The 22,293-nt window shown below is 49.1% G+C and overlaps 1 protein-coding gene across 1 annotated transcript in view; it reads left to right on the plus strand.

The window, feature by feature from the left end:
* Positions 1–475: 475 nt before the first annotated feature.
* The window catches only part of PDE8A (phosphodiesterase 8A), a 69,615-nt gene continuing 47,797 nt past the window's right edge, over positions 476–22,293 (plus strand). Inside the window, exon 1 of the mRNA XM_084869100.1 lies at positions 476–1,361. Coding sequence (XP_084725226.1) covers positions 1,155–1,361 — 207 coding nt within the window. The 5' untranslated portion in view covers positions 476–1,154. The remainder of the gene's footprint in view (positions 1,362–22,293) is intronic.

Here is a 22,293-nt window from a genome sequence, read left to right on the forward strand (position 1 = left end):
TTTTAGATCCCAAGAAGAGGAGGGGCAGTTTTGTAAAAAAACGCAAAGAAACCGGTTTGGCTCAATGGTAGAGCGCTGGTCTGCAGACTGAAAGGTCCCAGGTTCGATTCCGGTCAAGGGCATGTACATTGGTTGCAGGCACATCCCTGGTACAGGGTGTGCAGGAGGCAGCTGGTCTATGTTTCTCTCTCATCGACATTTCTGGCTCTCTATCCCTCTCTGTAAAAAAACCAATAAAATACATTAAAAAAAAACAACAACCCTCAAAGGAACAACTTGGAGTCGCAGAAGACGTTCTACGTCTCCCGGTCGCAATCAGGGCTTCGGTGGGGGCTCGAGGTCACAGCTCTGCGCGCCGCTCATGTCCTTGGACCAGTCCCTTCCCCCCTCCGCTCCCCGCGGCGCCCGCACCGCCTCTGCCCCCACCGCGGGCCGCGCATGCGCAGTGCGGCGCGCGGGAGGCGGCGGCGGCGGCGGCGGCGGCGCCCCAGGTGCTGCTGCCCAGACGCCGCCGCCCCGAGGCTGCCGCTCGGCGCCGCCTCCACAGCCGCGGAGCCCGAGCCGGAGCCGGAGCCCGCAGCTCCCGGGAGGGCGCGTCGTGTCGTTTTTGCGGTTCTCGACGGCGCGGCCCGGGCCGCCTCAGATCGGCGCTCCCAGCCTCTCAGCGGACAGACGGCCGCCCGCCCGACGGGCTCCCCTCAGCCCCGCGGCCCTCAGGGCGGGGCGAGGCCGCCGCCAGGGGGGAGGCGGCATCTTTTCGGGGTCGGAGCAGCGAGGTGACGGGAGAGAACGCGAATCTCCCGCCCGGAATCTCCCGGAAGCGCGGCCGGCGGCGAGTGGGCGATGTGAGGGCGGCGGGGCGCCCGCCCGGGAGAAGGCATGTCCGGCGGGGCGTCCGCGGCGCCCCCGCCCCGACGCCCGCGATAAAAGCCGCCGCCGCCGCGCTTCCTGACGGGACTCCCGCGCTCCCGCCGCCGCCGCCGCCGCCGCCGGCCCGCGCGCCCGCCCGCCCGTCCGCCCGTCCGCCCGTCCGCCCATGACCCGGCGCTGGCGGCGGCCGCGAGGCGCCGGGCGGGCCGTTTGCTGACCGTTTGCCGAGCCCGGAGAGCGGCCCCCGCCGCCGCCAGCGTGTCCGCCCGCCGCGCGCCGCCGGCATGGGCTGCGCCCCGAGCATCCACATCTCCGAGACCCAGACCGTGTACCCCGGCGCCCGGGAGGCCGAGGCCGCGCCGCAGGGCCCCGCCGTGGCGGCCGCGCCGCTGCCCCCCACGCCGGGCCGGCCGGGCGCCCAGCTCCGGTTCCCGGAGCCCGAAGCCGCGGCCGCCGCCGGCGCCCCCCCCGCGGAGCCGCGCGACTCGAAGGTAAGGGCGCCGGCCGGCCAGGCTGGCGGGCGGGCGGGCACGCTCCCTCCGGGCCGGGCGGGGCCGCTCCCCACCCCCCGGGTCCCCGGTTCTGGGGGACTGACGGGGCGCCCCGCTGCCCGTCTTGCCCGGTGGCGACCCGTTCCCGGGCCCTAACGGAGGGTGTTTGGGGGTGAGGGCGCGTCCGAGCCGCGGCGGAGGTTTTGGGGAGACATCAGGGGTCCTCTGTGAACTTCTCTCCAAGGCGCTTGAGGCCGCTCGCTCCCTCCTTTCCGAGCGGGACGGGGGAGCCCCCCTCCGCCCCCCCAGGCTTGTCGGGGTGAAGTTTGTTCTCGGTGGAAGGAAGCGAAGCGAAGGGAAGGAAGGGGGCGCCCCGCGGCCCGCGCGTGGCACCCGCTGTCCCGCTGGGGGCTCGGCGCGGGGACCATTGACTTTGGGATATTTGGGGTTCGCGTCTCTTAGCGCCCATGTGTGTGCAAAGCCGTCAGAACAAAGTTGATTTTCTTCATGAAGCGATCCGGTTTGGTGAAACACATTTGTGACTTGTCTTTTTTTTTTTTTTTTTTTTTTTTTTTTTTTAAATTGCACGTCTTCTCTCCAACGTGTGCGGCCTTGGCTGTGTGTTTTGTCAAAGTTTCTGGGCTTTAATCTTTGCTTAGTTTCTTTTTTAAAGAATGATCTTTTTTTATTTTTTTTTACCCCATTTTTAAGGTATTATATGTGTACATATATAGCTTACCATTGCCCCCCCACCCCAACTCCCTCACCCCCCAGTGTTTTGCGTCCATTGGTTCTGCTTATATCCATGCATACAAATCCTTCGGCTGATCTCTTATCTCCCCCACAAGAATGATCTTTTTTTTTTAAAAAAGAAAAAAAGCCGAAACCGGTGTGGCTCAGTGGATAGAGCGTCAGCCTGCCGACTGACGGTCCCAGATTCGATTCCGGTCGAGGGCATGTACTCTGGTTGCGGGCACATCCCCGGTGGGGGGTGTGCAGAAGGCAGCTGGTCGATGTTTCTCTCTCATGGATGGTTCTAGCTCTCTGTCCCTTTCTCTTCCTCTCTGTAAAAAAATCAATAAAATATATTAAAAAAAAAAAAAAAAAGTTCAGTAGGGCACGCAGCAGCAGTTTTCCAGGGCTCTGACTTGCAATATTGCAGCTGGATCGCATGCGTTGTTGACGTTTTACTAAACGAGGGAAGACCGATTGGCGCGTTTGGCCGCAGGTGGTTGAGAGCACCCCTCCCTCTCCCCGACAAGCCGCCGCTGCTCGAGTGGTTTGCAAACTTAACCTGCTTTTCTTTGTAACCGAGCACTGCCAGACCTCCTGAGCGTGAGGACTACAGTTCAGTTCGCTTTGTGTCTTAAGTTTGTATCAGGAGTCGTGATACTTTTCTTTACCCTCTATATTATAGAGTCTATAAAGTAGGTGGAAGTGATTTTCCCCAACCCCTCCCGTACATCACGTGACAACTCACCTTTTTCTCATTATCAGAAGGTGCGTGCTCTTTCCGTAGATGCTTCAAAGGCACACACGGGTAGTGGTTTTAATTGAGGCTGTCCACCCGAGCTGCTCTGAATATCCGCATCATGCTTATATATTAAGCCTACCTAACTGGCTTAAAAAAAAAAAAAAATATATATATATATATATATATATATATATATATATATATATATATATATATCGTTGATTTTTTACAGAGAGGAAGAGAGAGGGATAGTTAGAAACATCAGTGAGAGAGAATCATCCACCAGCTGCCTCCTGCACACCCTTTACTGGGGATGTGCCCACAACCAAGGCATATGTCCCCTGGAATCGAACCTGGGACCCTTCAGTCCACAGGCCGATGCCCTATCCACTGAGCCAAACCGGTTTCAGCTTTTCCTTTTCTTTTTAAAGCATTCATTACACAAGTGAGGTTGAATCTGGAAACTTTGAACAGCTTTCAAGTGTTTTGGCCCGAGTCTAATACTGGTTTATCTTGCATTAACTAATAGTAAGCGTTTAGATCATTACAGTAGTCTTTTTAGAAAGAGGCCTTTTTGTGGTGGTATGGATGTCTTTAAATTCGCTTGGTATCTGTCTTACAAGCTTCTCCAGTGCAGCAACTTACTCATCTGTTATCCAGTGTCCCGATGTTTCTTGAGTTTCTGTTCTACTGTCAGACCATTGTCTTGATTTGAGTCCCGCAAAAGTCCATTTACCATGACAGTGCTTAATCCAGCGGCATGCATATAGTAGGTGCTAAATAAGTGTTGACCAAGTTTGTATGTGTTTTTTTTGTTTGTTTTTTTATTGGTAACTGAATGATGAAACATTTTCAGTCACTGGAATTCGATTCTATGTAAAACCTCCAACACTAAAGGGTCCCGGGTTCGATTCTGGTCAAGGGCATGTGCCTTGGTTATGGGCACATTCCCACTGGGGAGTGTGCAGGAGGCAGCTGGTTGATGATTCTCTCTCATTGATGTTTCCAGCTCTCTATCCCTCTCCCTTCCTCTGTTAAAAAAAAAAAAAAATCAAATATATATATATTTTTAAAAACCCTCCAACATAGGCTTTAAGACTGTATTATACTTTTATATCCAGAGGAGGGATCAAGTGATAAGTAACAGCATCACAACCACAGAAATCCTAGTCTCATGCTTGCTCAGTGGATAGAGCATCGATCTTCGGATTGAAAGGTCCCGAGCAAGAGGCAGCTGGTCGAGGTTTCTCTCTCATCAACGTTTCTAACTCTCTATCCCTCTCTCTTCCTCTCTGTAAAAAAAATCAATAAAATATATTTAAAAAAAAAAAAAATTCATTGGGGGAAGTTTTTTTGTTTTTTAATATATTTTATTGATTTTGTACAGAGAGGAAGGGAGAGAGATAGAGTTAGAAACATCGATGAGAGAGAGTCATCGATCAGCTGCCTCTTGCACACCCCTACTGGGGATATGCCCGCAACCAAGGTACATGCCCTTGACCGGAATCGAACCCGGGACCCTTCAGTCCCTAAGCCAACACTCTATCCGCTGAGCCAAACCGGTTTCGGCTGGGGGAAGTTTTTATATTCCTATAGCAGTTCATCAGCATGCTTGGGAGAGTGATAATTAATTGCATTTTCAGATTAATTATTAAGCAGTGTATCCCCTATATTATAGTGCACATGTGTCAAACACACGGCCCGCGGGCCAAATCCAGCCCGCCAGGCCTTGCAATGTGGCCCGCACCGCGCTGTCATCACTGCACTCCGCTGTCAGTTTATGACATTGTCAGTTTATGACTGTTCAGTAAACCATTCGGCCCGCGATTTAGGCTGGATTTTAGATTTTGGCCCCTTCTCTGATTGAGTTCGACACCCCTATTATAGTGTATCCCACATGTGTTCCGTGAAGCAAGTTGTGTACTCTTAATAAATATTAGATTAAAAAAAAAAATGGTTCATGGTCAAATAAGTTTGGGAAATACTGGCTCAGACTAAGTTCTGCAGCATTCTTTCATGCAGGATTTGTCCTAAAACTGAATTTTCAAAAACACACTGTGAATCCCCAAGTCATTTAGAGCGTGCCACATTCCCCAAACTTGCTTTGATTATGGCGCCCTTCTGTTGAGGTGCACCTTAGGCAGGCCGCGTATTGGGACATGAGTATTCAAAGTACAAGGAATATACTTAACAGTCAAGCTCCATAAACATAACATGCCCCTTAATGATTTCAAAGGTACCTTAGGATCTTGTAATCCACTAGGCTGGGTCATTTTTATGAACTTTATTTAAATATAACTAAAAATACTCTGTCACTGTTGATTCATTTCGGGAGTTACAGTCTATGTGGTTGCTGAACGCTGTGTTCGGTTTTGTTTTGTTTTTGATTGGAGTGAGCATTCACTGTAACATTCCCATGTTTTCTTGTCAGTCTTTGGGTTTCCTCGGTTTCCCCTTTCCTTAGCTAGGACCTGAGTTGCCCTTAAAGGAACTGAGTATGGGGCAGGAGCTGAGTATGGGGCAGGAGTGCCAGAGGAGACACATACCCCCCTCCCCATGTCACTAGTCAGCTGTGTGGGTGGCAGTCACGTCTGTCTCATTCACTGCTGTACCCGAAACCTCTGACAGGTCTTCCCAACCATTTGCTGAAGTGGAGACTTGCGTGCACCAGGCTGTCGAAGTGGAAAATCCGCCCAGCCCATAAAAAAGGAGAAATAGAAACCAGCGTTCACCAGAGTGGAGGCTGCAGAATTTGGACCTGATTTTGAGGAAATCTCTGGTTACTTGTACCCAGGGAACACTCTGTTTTCCCCTTGACAAGCAGAGTGGATTTTCCTATAAAGATTTAAAATAATATATATATATTTTATTTTTTTACAGAAAGGAAGTGAGAGGGATAGAGAGTTAGTAACATCAATGAGAGAGAATCATCGATCAGCTGCCTCTTGCACACCCCCTACTGGGGATGTGGCTGCAACCAAGGTACATGCCCTTGACCGGAATCGAACCTGGGACCCTTCAGTCCGCAGGCCGACGCTCTATCCACTGAGCCACACCGGTTTCGGCTCCCTAAAAGGTTTAAGGGTTAGTGTAGTTGGCTGAACAGGATACAACAGGTGACAGATAATAGCACAGCCACACACGGACCCAGGGTCACTGCCTCCAGCATGTGGAATCCTCTCAGATGGATTTCTGTTTGGGCCACGTTGAGTATCTACTTCTGTCATTCTCTTTTCCTCGCCTCCTATTCTCTCTCTCTTTTCCCCCCACCAGCTTCCCCATCTTCCACCCTGCCAGCCCCACCTGCCTCCACAAAGCTGGCCAAACTAACCATCTTAGTCAACCAACCTTGAGTAGTTTCTCAGTGTTTCTTGGCTACGGGATAAAAATCTCTTTCCTGCTCTTAATATACCAAGTGGATTAATCAGATCTTTATATTTCCCTAAACTAAAGCAGATGTCTCTTTTTGTGGGACCTGACTGATCCCCCCCTCCCCCAAGAGGTCATGGATCCTTGGTAGATTATATGGGAGTATAGAAAATTTCCTTCTGAAAATATAACTGAGAAAAGGAGACACCCTCCTATTCCTGAAATAAGTAATTTATCTCTGTAATTTATCTCTGGAGCTCATGGGCTGTGAGTTTTCTCATTATTGTGCACTTATACCTTTTGGTATGCAGACCAGGCCTAGTTATAGAGATTTGGCTTTTTATACGTATATTCTTCAATATCTATTAATGTATTTGTATTACATATTATTTTAGTATTATATTACCACCATAATTTTAACTCTGGCTTTTAAGATAGATGTTACAAATGCCACAACTCTTTTTTTAATTTTTTAATTTTTCATATATTTTATTGTTTTTTTTACAAAGAGGAAGGGAGAGGGATAGAGAGCTAGAAACATCGATGAGAGACAAACATCCATCTGCTGCCTCCTGCAAACCTCTCACTGGGGATGTGCCCGCAACCAAGGTCCACGCCCTTGACCGGAATCGAACCTGGGACCCTTCAGTCTGCAGGCCGATGCTCTATCCACTGAGCCACACCGGTTAGGGCACAACTCTTAGCAGCTCAGACCTGGCCAGGCTGACCTTGCCCCTCTCCTTGCTGAAGGGCACCACAGGCCCCTCCGGCACAAGTGTTCCATATAAAGTACTTATGACGCTGGTTTTCCCTTGGGTGGCTTGCCCATTTGGCTTGGGTTCTTCCATAGAGAAGGTTCCGGATGTGAGGCCCACAGGGTGAGGCAGACATCTCAGAATATCCTAGAATGCCTTAAAGGACCAAATATATATTTTTTTAATTAAAAAAAAAAAAAAAGTAAATCAAAGAACAGAGAGAGAGGTTGCTTAGGACTTGAGTAATCCCCCGGTCTTTTCCAAGGTCAGTGGCTTCAGCCTGGTTTCCCAACGCACTGGCAGCCAGAGGCATGGGACTTCGAAGTTCTTCGAGTGCAGACTCTTCGTATTAATAACACCCACCGTTTCTTGGATGCCTTCTCTGCAGGCGCTGGGCTGGATGCCTTACAGATATGTTACCTCATTGAATCCTTGCCGCCCTGGGAGGCGGCTGCTACCACTTGCCTCTTGCAGGCCAGACAGCTGATGTTGGAAACTCATCCAAGGCCACAGCCTTAGGCTGAGATTCAAATCCATTCTCACCCGCTGGGTTGTTGCTCTATTAGGGGTGTCGAACTGAATCAGAGAAGAGGCCAAAATCTAAAATCCAGCCTAAATCGCGGGCCGAATGGTTTACTGAACAGTCATAAACTGACAATGTCATAAACTGACAGCGGAGTGCAGTGATGACGGCGTGGTGCAGGCCACATTGCAAGGCCTGGTGGGCTGGATTTGGCCCGCGGGCCTTGTGTTTGACACATGTGCAGTATCTAACTACCTATCTCCAGTACATCTCCCGTCCTCCGGCTGGCTGTGAGGCCACAGATGTCAAAGGTCACCTGGGTTTTAAGCAGCTGTCCTCTTCTTTTTAAAAATATATTTTATTGATTTTTTACGGAGAGGAAGAGAGAGGGATAGAAAGTTAGAAACATCGATGAGAGAGAAACATCCATCAGCTGCCTCCTGCACATCTCCTACTGGGGATGTGCCCGCAACTAAGCTACATGCCCTTGAGCTGAATCGAACCTGGGACCTTTCAGTCCACAGGCTGACGCTCTGTCCACTGAGCCACACCGGCCAGGGCAGGATTTTGTTAAGTCTTGACTTCCTGGGGAACTTGGTTTCAGCCCTATGTTTGTGGAAGTCCAAGCTGTATCCCGCCGTGTGCCAGCAGAGAGAAAAAGATAGAAACATCGATCATGTGCCTCCTGCATGCTCCCTGCCAGATAGCCAGTCCGAAACCCGGAAATGTGCCCCAACCAGGAATTGAACTGGTGACCTCTTGGTGCAAGGGTCAACACTCAACCTCGGAGCCACACCAGCTGGGCTTATGTTTTTTTTTTTTTTTTTTTTTTTTTTTTTAACAAAAAGCCAATATACCCTAAGCCAGTGATGAATCTGGGGTGGATAGTAAAGTTTTGCCTCTAAAATTTTGGCCATATTAGGGTTGAGCATTCTTCCTAGAAGTGGGGTTGAATGTTTTGTCAGAGAGCCGCTTCGACACGTTTTTTTTTTTGTTTGTTTGTTTCTTTTGACACGTTTTATATGGCAGCTTCTCAGCTGCAGGCCCATCCACACAGACAGGAAGGATGTCATAAATTTCCCCTGACTTTGAGGGTGGCCCTGAAGAACCCAGTGCTTGCATTCTGTACGGGCTGGAAATAAACCTTCTGTGCGTTAGATCCACGCTCCCTTCGTGTCTCTGTGTGTGTCTCCCTTCCATGGCCCACTAATGAGTACAGCAGCCACTTCAGTTCTTCTCACTCTGCTCCTGGGACACGTCAGTGTCCACTTTGTCTTCAAATGTTTGGAGCTGATGGCAGCTCCCCACAGAGCTGTGTTTGTAAGGATACAGGTGAAGGAAGAGCCAGAGACAAAAGTTCAGGTCCATCAGGTGTTGGTTGTGGGATGTCTGCCCAGTTCTGACAGTTTTCTCAAGCTTAAAATGGGACTAGAATAGGTGGGTCTCGGCGAGGGTCACTTAGGATAACCTGTGTGAAAGTGTATTTATTGTAAACCCCAAGGCACTATTTATTACGTGTAAGGATTGGTCCTTTCTTTCAGGTATCTTTCTCAAAGGCAAACTTGGTTCGAGTACATTTGCTTATTTAAAAAAAGAATGTAAATTTTTTATTGTTTAAAGTATATTTGCTTATTTTTTTTTAAAAGCAGATCTCTTCCTTTTTAAAATGTATTTTTGTTGTGTGGCTAAATTAGCTGGTTCAATTCCCAGTCCAGGCACATGCCTAGATTGCAGGCTTGATATCTGGTAGGGGGTATGCAGGAGGCAGCAGATCCATCTTGGGCTCTCACATCGATGTTTCCCTCTCCAGCCTCTGCAGCCAGCACTAAGGACATCTGACTGTTGGCTGCTGGCTTAGGCCTGCTCCTTGGGGGTATCGGGCCTAAGCCATCAGTCGGACTCCCCTCCAAGAGGATGCAGGCCGGGCTGAGGGACCCCCTTCCCAAGTGCACGAATTTCATGCACTGGGCCTCTAGTTAAGAATAAAGCTGCTATGAATATTCTTACATGTGTTATTTTGTGGACATATGCTCTCATTTCCCTTGGGTAAGTACCAAGAAGTGGAATTGCTGGGTATAGGATATCTATCTATTTAGTGTTTTAAGAAATTGCTTGAACTTTTTCCAAGATGGTTGTACAATTTCAATTCCTGCCAACAATGTATAATAAAAGTTCTGTTGCTCTACATTCTTGCCCCCATTTGGTGTTGTTATCAGTCTTTTAATTTTACCCATTCTAGTGGGTGTGTGATGGTATCTCGTGGTTTTGATTTGCATTTCCTTAATGGCTAATAATTCTGAGTACTTTTTATGTGCGTATTGATCATTTATATAACTTCCTTTTGAATTTTGAATTTTAACACTTTTTCAATTAAAAAGAAATATAAATATTGTCATGACCTCTGGGTACGGAAGGACTTACTGAACAAGTTACATCAACTATTTACCAGAAATAAAAGGGTTCATAAATTCAACTACCTTAGACTAAAGAAATTCTCATCAAAAGAGAGTGAAAATGAAGGAAAGCCATAGACAGGAAGAAGAAATTTGCAACACATAATACCAATAAAATATGAGAATCCAGAATATACATAGAAATCCTAGAAGTCAATAAGAAAAAGACAGCCCATTTGAAAAATAGACAAAGACAGGCATGTCATTGAACAGGCATGTCAGTAAAGAGGAAGCCAGATGGCTAATGTATGCAAAGATGTCCATCCGCACTGGGGAAATCCAAATGGAAACCGCGGTGATGTAACATTTCACACCCGTCAAATTGGCAGACATTAAAAAGCCTGACAGTGTTTTGAGGAACTCGTCAGCACTGTCGGTAGAAGTGTCAGTCAGTGCTCCCACTGGGGGAAACCACTGTCATTATCAAGTCATAAATATTGGATATTCTTATATGTATTATTATATGTATATGAGTTGAGCATATGACCTAGCAGTATCACTCCTAGGACTGCTAGGTCACTTACACAAATGAACTAGAGCTGAAGCCGGTTTGGCTCAGTGGTAGAGCATCGGTCTGTGGACTGAAGGATCCCAGGTTCGATTCCGGTCAAGGGCATGGACCTTGGTTGCGGGCACATCCCCGGTAGAGGGTGTGAAAGAGGCAGCTGGTCGATGTTTCTCTTACATCGACGTTTCTAGCTCTCTATCTCTCTCCCTTCCTCTCTGTAAAAAATCAATAAATAAAAAAAAAAGAAAAAAAAATTAGAGCTGCTTCCTGAGTTAGCTAAACTTTAAAACAAAAACAAAAACAAAAACAAATGAACTAGAAACATGTATAAGAATGTTCATAGCAGCATTCCTTTTATTTATTTATTTATTTATTTATTTAAAATATTTATTGATTTCAGAGAGGAAGGGAGAGGGAGAGAGACAGAAACATCAATGATGAGAGAAAATCATCTATCAGCCGTCTCCCCTCTTCCCCCACTGGGGATCAAGGCCCAGTTGGGAACTGAACCTCAACCCCCCAAACCACATTGGCTGGGCAAGCAAACTTTTCGATTAAACCCAAACGTCCATCAACCACGTAAATAAGTTCTGATACGCTTAAACAGTGGACTGACTAGTTTACAGCTTTGGAAATGAATGGATTGTAGCCACAGGCATCAATTTCAAAAACTTAATATTGAGAGAAGTTATGTAAGAATTTATGAAGCATAATTCCTTTTATTTAAATTTTTAAAATCTTTTTAAAATCTTTTTAATTTTAATTTTCAATTGTTTTTTTATTTTATTTAAATTTTAATAAACTATATTATGTGGGGTTACATATAATATACACATAGATATTAAAGCTATAAAGAAAAAAATTACTACGAAATTTAGTTAGGTAAAGAAACTTTATTTCAGCCCTAACCGGTGTGGCTCAGTGGATAGAGCATCGGTCTTTGGACTGAAGGGTCCCAGGTTCGATTCCCAGCAAGGGGATGTACCTTGGTTGTTGGCACATCCCCAGTGGGGGATGTGCAGGGGGCGGCTCATTGATGACTCTCTCGCATCGATGTTTCTAACTTTCCCTCTCCTTTCCTCTGTAAAAATCAATTAAAAAAAAATATATATATATATATATATTTAAAAAGAAACTATTTCAGGGACTAAAATGATTAGCAGGTTGATTTGCGTGCCTAGTACAGAGAGTATCTGAGGGCTGTACCAGGCCCTGCCTATCCTCCTCTCTGGGAAGGCGTGGCAGGTCTCCGTCCTGGCAGTGATGGTGGTGCCGCTGGCACGGACGGGTGCTCAGAGAGCAGCCAGGAGCTCGGTCTGGATTGGTCCTAAGGTACAGAGACAGGAGGGAGGGAGGGCTGTGACCTGGGTAAGAAGGCTGGGGGACCTGGATGGGTAGACCAGTGTGGGGGTGGAGGGGTGGTTTGCCTTGCAGACTGGGAGGGGCTGACCAGGAACAGGATGGAGGGCCTGAAAGCCAGGTTGATGAGGCGTTTGAAGTCCATCCTGTAAACCTTAGAGAACTCGTGAACATATTTTTTTAAAATACATATTTTATTGATTTTTTTTTTACAGAGGAAGGGAGAGGGATAGAGGGTTAGAAACATCGATGAGAGAGAATCATTGATCAGCTGCCTCATGCACACCCCCCCATTGGGGATGTGCCCGCAGCCAAGGTACATGCCCTTGACCGGAATCGAACCCGGGACCTTTTAGTCCGCAGGCCAATGCTCTATCCACTGAGCCACACCGGTTAGGGCCTCGTGAACATATTTTATGAAGATCAGGTTTCAGAGGAAATGGCAGCGCTTGGCGTGAGGACGAGCTCAAGGTGGGCCCTGCTGTAGGCAGAGGCGTGACCAGGCACAGCTGATGCCGTGGGGAGGCTCGGGCGAGGAGGGAGCGAGGGAAGGGAAGCTGGCAGGCCTGAGGCAGAGCGGGTTTGGGGAGAGAGGGATGAGGTAACCGGAGGGCAACTGGGAGGCTGAGTTTTACCAGCAGAGAAAAGGACAGAGAGATAGCATGCCACAATTTGCGCAGCGCTTTATGGTTTACCAAGCGCTATTTTTATACAGCATCTCATTTGATGTTCCCCAAACCCCGGTGACGTAGGAAGGAGGGATTTTTATTTTCCCTCTGGAAGACCTAAAGCAGCAGAAATTGAAGGAGATCAAATGACTCGCCCCGGTTTGCGGTGGCCGCTTCCAGAAACAGGTTCACTGTAATAGCAGAGGGCAGAGCCAGAGCAGAGAGGTTAGGGAGTTCTTCAAAAAGGCTTTCTGGTCTCTCGGTTCTGGGATCATTTTGTAAAAGTAAACTTTTAATTTTTTTCCCCTTATTAAGACAGTAACGTTCACTGTGGAGAACTTGAAAAATACAGAAAGGAACAAGGATCACTTCAATTGCACAGTGACTTAGGCTGCGTATTCGGGAGAGAGCGTCCCATACGATGGTGGTATGCTTCCTCCCTCCGTGTAGATTATTTTAAATAACTGTAACTCAGAATGATTTTAAAAATTTGTTTTGTTCATTAGTTCTAGGAAACACTTAGCTGTTATTTCCTCAAATGTTCCCTTTCCTTTTCCTCATTTTCTTCCTTTTGCAGCTCCCTCCAAATGATAGGGTTTTTTTGTTTGTTTGTTGATCGGATGCCTCCTGCACACCCCCTGCTGGGGATCAAGCCCACAATACAGGCATGTGCCCTTGAGCAGAATCGAACCCAGGACCCTTCAGTCCTCAGGCCAATGCTCTATCCACTGAGCCAAACCAGCTAGGGCCCAACGATAGGGTTTTGACACATCTGGGACTGCCCTCCATGTCTCTGCACCATGATGTGAGAGGATTTTTTAGTTCACTCTTCCAGCTACTGACTCATTCCTCAAGGTCTGCACAGCCTTCGAGCCCACTGAGTTTTAAAATTGGGCAGTTTTGCCGAAACTGGTTTGGCTCAGTGGTAGAGCATCGGTCTGCGGACTAAAAGGTCCCAGGTTCGATTCCGGTCAAGGGCATGTACCTTGGTTGCGGGCACATCCCTGGTAGGGGGTGTGCAAGAGGCAACTGGTCGATGTTTCTTTCTCATCGACGTTTCTAGCTCTCTATCTCTCTCCCTTCCTCTCTGTAAAAAATCAATAAAAAAAAAATATTTAAAAAAAAAATTGGGCAGTTTTTGTGTTCAAGATTTATGGTTCTCTTTATAACTTACACTAGAGGCCCAATGCACAAAATTCATGCATGGGAGTGTGTCCCTCAGCCCAGCCTACACCCTCTCCAATCTGGGACCCCTCGAGGGCAGTCGGACATCCCTCTCACAATCCAGGACTGCTGGCTCCCAACCGCTCGCCTGCCTGCCTGCCTGCCTGATTGCCCCTAACCACTTCTGCCTGCCAGCCTGATTACCCCCAACCGCTCCCCTGCCATCTTGATAGACCGCCTAACCGTTCCTCTACAGGCCCGGTCACCCCTAACTGCCCTCCCCTGCAGGCCCAGTCACCCCTAACTGCCCTCCCCTGCATGCCCAGTCACCCACAACTGCCCTCCCCTGCATGGCTGGTCGCTCCCAACTGCCCTCCCCTGCAGGCCATCTTGTGGTGGCCATCTTTGACCACAACGGGGTGGCTATCACCTATTATATAGGATTATTATATAGGATTTTTGTTGTTGTTGTCTCTCTCACATCGATGTTTCTCTCTGTCTCTCTCTTTTCCTTCCATTCTCTCTCAAAATCAGTGGAAAAAATATCCTTGGGTGAGGACTAACAACAACAAAAAGATTAGGCTTCCTTTTGGATGATGCACTCATTGGAGAGAAGACTTGTCTCTAATTGTCCTGTCCCCCGATTGCCCGGGGCTGGTTCAGAAATCTGAACATACCGTTGACCGTGGTACAAAGAGGGCAGGGGAGGTGGAGTCAGACAGCTTGGGTTCGAAATCTGGCCTTGGTAACTTGTTTAACTGTGATCTGGGCAAATCACTCATCTGCCAGCCCCGGCTCCTTGGATGTAAGATGAGCATGTACACGAGGAGGTGCGGGAAGAGCCCACAGAAGTGTCCGACTTCCCTTGTCTTCCTGTGGTTATTAATCAGAATTGTTTTCCCACCGCCGCCGGGTCCTTAGAGAAGGAAGCTCTGTTCCGTAACCCGTTCAGAGCGGCTAAATATACTGATAACGGAAAAATAAACAGGGTTGTCTGCTTCGCTGGCCTGTAAACCAGAAAACAGTCACCGGAGCCAAAGCCGGGTTTGTCTTGCGAGGCCCAGAATATTTCTGCCGTGTCGGTCAGCCCCAGAGCCCACACTGACTCCCGGGTCATCGCGTGGTTTGGTGTCGGCTCCGTTGTTCCTAGGGCTGGCTCTGCCACAGAGCGAGTTTGGTTACCGTGCTGTCTCTGCCGGAGAACAGGGGTGTGGGCCGGCTGGAGGCAGGCTGCTGGTCAGGGCTGCTGTGGACTGAACTCGCACGCCCAGCATGCAGGCACTGGCCCGCTGGAGCAGCCTGCGGTCCCACACTGGGCTCCTTCCCAGCAGGCTGCTTTGGAGTGAGCCGTGTCTAAATGAGGGCTTTGCCCCCCTCCTCAGGGTTCTTAGCTTTTGCTGAGAACAGCCGGATTGCTAAAGCGATCTATCTCATTGTTATTTCTCCCTTGTGAGGACACTTTTTAGAATGTCTACCCCACCTAAGCTATCCTTTGGAAGAACATATGTTTAGACCTAATTTTAAAAATCTATTTGTTTGTTTGTTTATTTATTTATTTATTAGAGGCCCGATGCATGAAAATTCATGCATGGGAGGGCTCCCTCAGCCCGGCCTGTCCCCCTCTCATGGTCCGAGGCTTGTCTTCACCTCGGGCCAGCCTTGGCGGCTTGGCAGCCATCATCAGTGGCTTGTTTGTGCCTGGGGCCGGCCCTGAGCATCTGGGCAGCTGCCATCTGAGACTTGCCTGTGCATCAGACTGTCCCTGGGTGGCTGGGGGGCTGAGGGGACTGGGGGACTCCGGAGGAAGGCACGTGAAGCAGCCAGTCCCACCTGGGGGCGGGCCTGGCTGTGCTGCATGCCTGCCACTCTGGTGGGGCTGAGGGGACTGCCATCTTGTGGCTGTGGGTGCTGCCATCTTTGAGGGTGTGGCATTCAATTAGCATATTCCCTCCTTATTTGGCTGCAGGTGCCATCTTTGTGAGAGTGTGATGGTCAATTAGCATATCCCTGCTTTATTAGATAGGATATTATTGATTTCAGGGAGAAAGGGAGAGGGAGGGAGAGAAACATCAATGATGAGAGAGAATCTGCTATTGGCTGCCTCCTCCATACCCCCCATTGGGATCGGAGCCCAACAACCCGAGCAGTGCTCCAACCTTGAATTAGACCATGACCTCCTGGTTCCTAGGTTGATACTCAGTCACCGAGCCAGGCCAGACCTCATATTTTAGTTCCTAGACGATCAGACCCCGTATACGGGAGGTCCAGATTTGCTGCTCTAGAAGCGGAGTTTCTAAGAAGGGGAGCAGAGTGATCAGGTGTCAATCCAGCTGTGCCATTTCCTGCTCAGAGCCCTCTGCAGCTCCCGGCCGGCACACCCAGACCCCTTCCCTTGACCTTGAGCGCCCAGGCTGATGTGGCTGCTGGCCCTCCCCAGCGTTCGCCCGGGCCTTACACACTGACCGCCTCCAGCACCCGCCCGTCAGGGACTTGGTGCCCTCTGGACTTTTGACTGGGCCATTTCCTCACCAGCGCTCCGCTGAGAATGTCTCCCCAGCGGAATCAGCAGAATTAGAAAAAGAACCCGGTGAAGGTGGAGTCTGAGAAGGAAGTAGGTAACTGCTGGAGGAAGTATTTTACGTGTGGAACAAATGCCCTGTTTTCTTTGTGTCTGTGGAATTCATTCCATTAAAAAACAGATTAAGATTGGATGCAGGGTTCAAACTGTCAAGGTCATGCCTGCTCTGAGGATAGAGAGGTCCCTGTGGGCTGCTCTGGTTCATCGCTGACCCTCCCTGCTGTTCACAGTGCCCTGAGCCCCAGGGCGGTGAAGGACTTCCTTCCTTCCTTCCTTCCTTCCTTCCTTCCTTCCTTCCTTCCTTCCTTCCTTCCTTCCTTCCTTCGGCAGAGAGTGGACATCCTAGGGACCAGAGGAGCGCGCTGTGGCTGGCACAGCTTCTCCTCGCTGAGCGCCCGGAGGGGGTCTGACTGCGGAGAGGTCACCCAGTACGGACGGAAGGGCTTCTGGGTTTGGTGGTGCCCGCCCAGTGCCCTATGATCACCTGGACACCTATGTTCATCCGGCTTGTTACACTGAAGCCCACAAAGACTGGTCCCCAGCCTGGACATCTCAGATCGCTGTCACAAACAGGTGACCAGGAGTTGGGTGTTCACCACATCCCGGGCACTGTGCTAAGCTACTGCCATGTGTTACTGACTGAACCCCTGAGAAAACCCAGCGGGCTTGGTATTCCCTTAATGGCTCTCCTTTACAACGAGAAGACGGAGCCAGTGGGGGTGCATTTGCCCAGGGTGTCCTAGCTAGCAGCCCGGTTTCTGAGTCCGCACTAGATTTTGCTATTTTTTCTGTCCTTTTCATTTTCCTTTTTGAGATGCATGAGATGCCATGTATGGTTTTGTTTGTTTGTTTTGAGACAGCTCTCCTGATTATATCGGTCAGGATGCTTTTGACCACAGGTGACAGCGACCTAATCTAGCTGAGGCCAAAAGGGACATCTGTGGGCCACTGCAGCCTGCCTCACGTAACCACACCCAGGGAAGGACAGGGGCCCGCCAGCCCTGGGACAGATGAGACCAGGGCCCTTTCTCCATCTTCCTCTCTCACTTGCTGTCATCGCCCATGTCCTGCTCGGCAGGAAACTGCCCAACAGCAGCTCCCACTTCCCAGCTTCATCAGCGGAGAACCTCTTCCTTTCATTCCCTGCGAAAGTCCTGGGAAGGACCAGGACGGCCCAGCTTAGGTCACCTGCTCACCCTCGGCCACTGGTGGTGTCTGAGATGGGGGCAATGGTGGTGTCTGTGATGGGGGGGGCGGGCAATGGGGGCGTCTGTGATGGGGGGGCGGGCAATGGGGGCGTCTGTGATGGGGGCAATGGTGGTGTCTGTGATGGGGGGGGCGGGCTATGGTGGTGTCTGTGATGGGGGCAATGGTGGCGTCTGTGATGGGGGCAATGGGGGCGTCTGTGATGGGGGCAATGGGGGCGTCTGTGATGGGGGCAATGGTGGTGTCTGATGGGGGCAATGGGGGCGTCTGTGATGGGGCAATGGTGGTGTCTATGATGGGGGGCGGGCAATGGGGGCGTCTGTGATGGGGGGCAATGGGGGCGTCTGTGATGAGGGCGCAATGGGGGCGTCTGTGATGGGGGGGCAATGGTGGCGTCTGTGATGGGGGCAGTGGTGGCGTCTGTGATGGGGGGGGCAATGGTGGCGTCTGTGATGGGGGGCAAGGGTGGCATCTGTGATGGGGGGATTGGATGGGGAGGAGCTCTCAGAGGAAGGGAAGGTGCTGGTCACAGAACAAACCATGCTCCTGCCCTGGGGTTCAGCCTAAGCCCCTAGAGCCATGGTCTGCAAACTGCGGCTCCTGAGCCACATGCGGCTCGTTGGCCCCTTGAGTGTGGCTCTTCCACGGCATGGGCGAGTCTATTTTGAAGAAGTGGCGTTAGAAGAAGTTTAAGTTTAAAACATTTGGTTCTCAAAGGAAATTTCAACCTTTGTACTGTTGATGTTTGGCTCTGCTGACTAATGAGTTTGCCAACCACTGGCCTAGACACTTTTCATCTTAAGAATTTATACCACTTTTATGTGTTAATGAGGGTTGCTCCTAATTCTGATGGTGAGACAGTTTGTGTTCTGCGTTATCAGAGAAACTTTCCATTTATTCTGTTTGCTAAGAGAAGAGAATTTCAACAAGTTTTGACGTAGAAAACGCTTCCCAGTTGACCCTCCCCCTTGTGCGTTCTGCTTAGGGATGTTTAATGACTCTGCATTGCGCATTACTTCTCTTTTGATCTGTTGCTTTCAGGGTTATTACTTGTTTTCAATTCTGTTTTTGCCTCCCAGTGGTGAGATCATCGCATCCTGTGTTTAGGGATTTCTTTTCATCTTGGGCGAGCCACTCAACCCGTGGGCCTAATCTCTTCACCCGTTAGGATAGGTCGTGGGTCAGAGGTTCGTAGGGGCCAGCCCTGGCCGTGGCCCTGGCCGTGGCCGTGGCTGTGTGTACCGTTGGACCCTTGGCCACGCCTAGTGCCCCTGAAGTCTGGGAAATGGGAGCTGTGTGTGTGCCCAGGGAGAAGAGGAACTGGGCTGGGACAGCCAGCCCAGCCCGTCTGCCACCCTCTTTGGTAACTATTTTGATTCTTCCCCTTTCCCCCTCTCCCTGGCACAGCATGTGTGAAGGTTGGTCCCTGGCAGTGTCTCATAACAGACACATAACCCAGGCCTGAGTCAGGCGTGAAATTCCTCTGCTCCCAGTTCCCAGTCCTGTTGAATCTCGCCTGAAGCTCACAAGATCTCACTCTGGGCTTTGCATCTACATGAGTCAATAAACCCACCTTATGGCGCAGTAATTTGAGGTATAGATTTTTTAAAATATATTTTTATTGATTTCAGAGAGGAAGGGAGAGGGAGAGGGAGAGAGAGAGAAACATCAATGATGAGAGAGAATCATTGATCAGCTGCCTCCTGCATGCCTCCTACTAGGCATTGAGCCTGCAACCAGGGCATGTGCCCTTGATTGGAATCGAGCCTGAGACCCTTCAATCTGCAGGCCAATGCTCTATCCACTGAGCCACACCGGCTAGGACAGGCCTTTTTTCTTTTGAAAGTGACTGTTAGGCCGGGACCGGTTTGGCTCAGTGGATAGAGCGTCAGCCTGCGGACTGAAAAGTCCCGGGTTCGATTCCGGGCTGCGGACTGAAAGGTCCCGGGTTCGATTCCGGGCAAGGGCGTGTACCTTGGTTGCGGGCACATCCCCAGTAGGGGGTGTGCAGGAGGCAGCTGATCGATGATTCTCTCTCATCGATGTTTCTAACTATCTATGCCTCTCTTCCTCTCTGTGAAAAATCAATAAAATATATTTTTTTAAAAAAAGAAAAAAAAAGAAAGTGACTGTTAGAAAGTCATTTTTGGCTGCAGGTGATATAGAATGTTTTTAATCAGGCCAACAAAAAACTACAATATACCTGCACGTTTGTTTTCTATGACCTGGGAATAAGGATGTTACCGATCTCTCTTTGTAATGGAATTTGTTGTCCTAAGAGCTTACCCATTGTCAAATTTAGGCATTTTGAGTGGCAGATGATAAAATGCATCTATTTTCGGGGGTTTCAGGGTGGAGAAGGATCCTTAGCCATTGTTTTTACATGGCCAGTTTTCATCATCAAAAGTTTAGATTTTCTCCAGACAGTGGAGAGTTATTGTGTCTGTTGTTGCAAAAACGAGCCAAAAAAACAAAAACAAAAAAACACCAGATGTCACATGTATTGGTAGGAATGTAAATTAGTGAGGTTATTTTGGAAAACTGTTAGGCAGTATCTGCTAACATTGAACACACGCGTATAATATTTTGTCTCCCACCAATTCTGCTCCTCAGACATATACCCACTAGAGGTGTGTGCATAGGTTTGCCACAGTCGCATGCTGGAGTGTTCATAGCAGCATTATTCACAAGAGTGAAAAACTAGAATTCCAAAGTCCACTCAAGGGAGAATAAGTTGTGATAAAAGTATACAGTGAAATGCTCTGGAAATAGCAGTGGAAATGAAAGAACTATTGTTATAGGCAGCAGCATGGGTGAATTTCACAAGTGAAGTGTTGAATGAATGAAAGAAGCCAGACAAAAAAACGATCCCATACTCCTACATGGTTTGATCTACGCCAAGTTCAAGTTCAGGCCGAGGTGGGGTGCTGGAGCTATGATGGCCCTGGTCTTTAGGAAAGAACACGAGGGCTTCTGAGTCTGGGAAAGCTGTTTCTTGACCCGGATGGCCAAGCTACACACTTAGGATTTATATACTTTTTTCCCTGTATGTTAACTTCCAATAAAAGTGTGTGTTATAGCTGAGACCGGTTTGGCTCAATGGCTAGAGTGTCGGCTTGGGGACTGAAGGGTCCTGGGTTTGATTCCAGTCAAGGGCATGTACCTTGGTTGCGGGCACATCCCCAGTAGGGGGTATGCAAGAGGCAGCTGATCGATGACTCTCTCTCATCAATGTTTCTGACTCTCTATCTCTCTCCCTTCCTCTCTGTACAAAATCAATAAAATATATATTTTTTAAAATGTGTGTGTGATAGCCCTGGCCAGTTTGGCTCAGTGGATAGAGAGTCGGCCTGCAAACTCAAGGGTCCCAGGTTCGATTCCGGTCAAAGGCATGTACTTTGTGGGCACATCCCCAGTAGGGGGTGTGCAGGAGGCAGCTGATTATCGATGTTTCTCTCTCATCAATGTTTCTAATTCTCTATCCCTCTCCTTTCCTCTCTGTAAAAAAAAAAAAAAAAAAAAAAAAAAAAAAAAAAAAAAGAATAAAAAGTGTGTGTTGGAAACCTCAGCATGTAGCATGCTGGAGCCAGGATTTTTCATGAATTTCCTCTTGGCTTCTGGACGTGGCATGTGCCTTTCCCTGGATCTAAAATGTCTTTACCTGCTTCTCACTCAGTTCCCACTCATGCTGGGGGTCTCCCCTGAAAAGCTGTTTCCCTCTTGCCCCACACACGCTGGGTCTAGTTTCCTCGTATGTGCTCCGTCAGCACCATGTCCTGGAGCCCAGCACGGATTTTACATGTCTGTGTGTGCACGATGGCCTGTCCTGATATGTGTACGGTCCAGGAGAGGGGCGGGGCCTTCCTTTGCCAGCCACGTGTCTATACCTCCAGGTATTTGTCGAATGAATGAACCGGGTGGGCTGACTTCATAGGGAGCAGCCTCAATGATTCTCTCTCATCATTGATGTTTCTGTCTCTCTCTCCCTCTCAGGTTCAGGGAAGTGTGAGCTAGCAGGGGTCCTGAGGTGGAAGCCTCCGTGAAGATGATGGAACAATTTGGAGAATATACGTAGTGACTTTATTATAATTATTATTTTTATATATTTTATTGATTTTTCACAGAGAGGAAGAGAGAGGGATAGAGAGTTGGAAACATCGATGAGAGAGAATCATCAATCAGCTGCCTCTCGCACACCCCCTACTGGGGATGTGCCCGCAGCCAAGGTACATGCCCTTGCCCGGAATCGAACCCGGGACCTTTCAGTCCGCAGCCCGACGTTCTATCCACTGAGCCAAACCGGTCCCAGCTATACGTAGTGACTTTAATAGCCTTAAAGTGTGGCCTGTAGGAAAACGTCCCGGCTGGAAGAGCGAGGCAGGGTCAGTTAATCGGTCAGTGTCCCTTAACCTAGTACTGTGTTCTGTGTCCACTAGTTATGTGCTTGAGAACAAACAGTTTATATGTGACTTAATTTGTTCTGCCTTTTCTCATGACAATTCTAAGGTCAAGCCTATTTTAAGCCTGAGAAACACGCCCTGGAAGTTAGCTCCCGAGTCCCTACTTCCTTTTTCTTTCCTTGGCATGCAGATCTTGGCTAAACCCCCTCTCCCCTCCCCACGAAACTCTTCTCAGAAATAGCTCTGAAAGTAACGGATATATCTTCTAAATTCACTTTCTCTGCTCTCCCGTTGTTCTTTTCCACCTAGATACGGGAAAATGGCATGTTCTCATTTGCCATTCTGTCCTGACGGAATCAAGTGGAAAGTGGTCAGGAGCCCTAGTTGGTTTGGCTCAGTGGATAGAGCATTGGCCTGTGAACTGAAAGGTCCTGGGTTTGATTCCCGGTCAGGGCATATGCCTGGGGTTGTGGAC

Source organism: Pipistrellus hanaki (genome assembly GCF_964339955.1).
Source record: "Pipistrellus hanaki genome assembly, chromosome: 21".
Taxonomy (NCBI): Eukaryota; Metazoa; Chordata; class Mammalia; order Chiroptera; family Vespertilionidae; genus Pipistrellus; species Pipistrellus hanaki.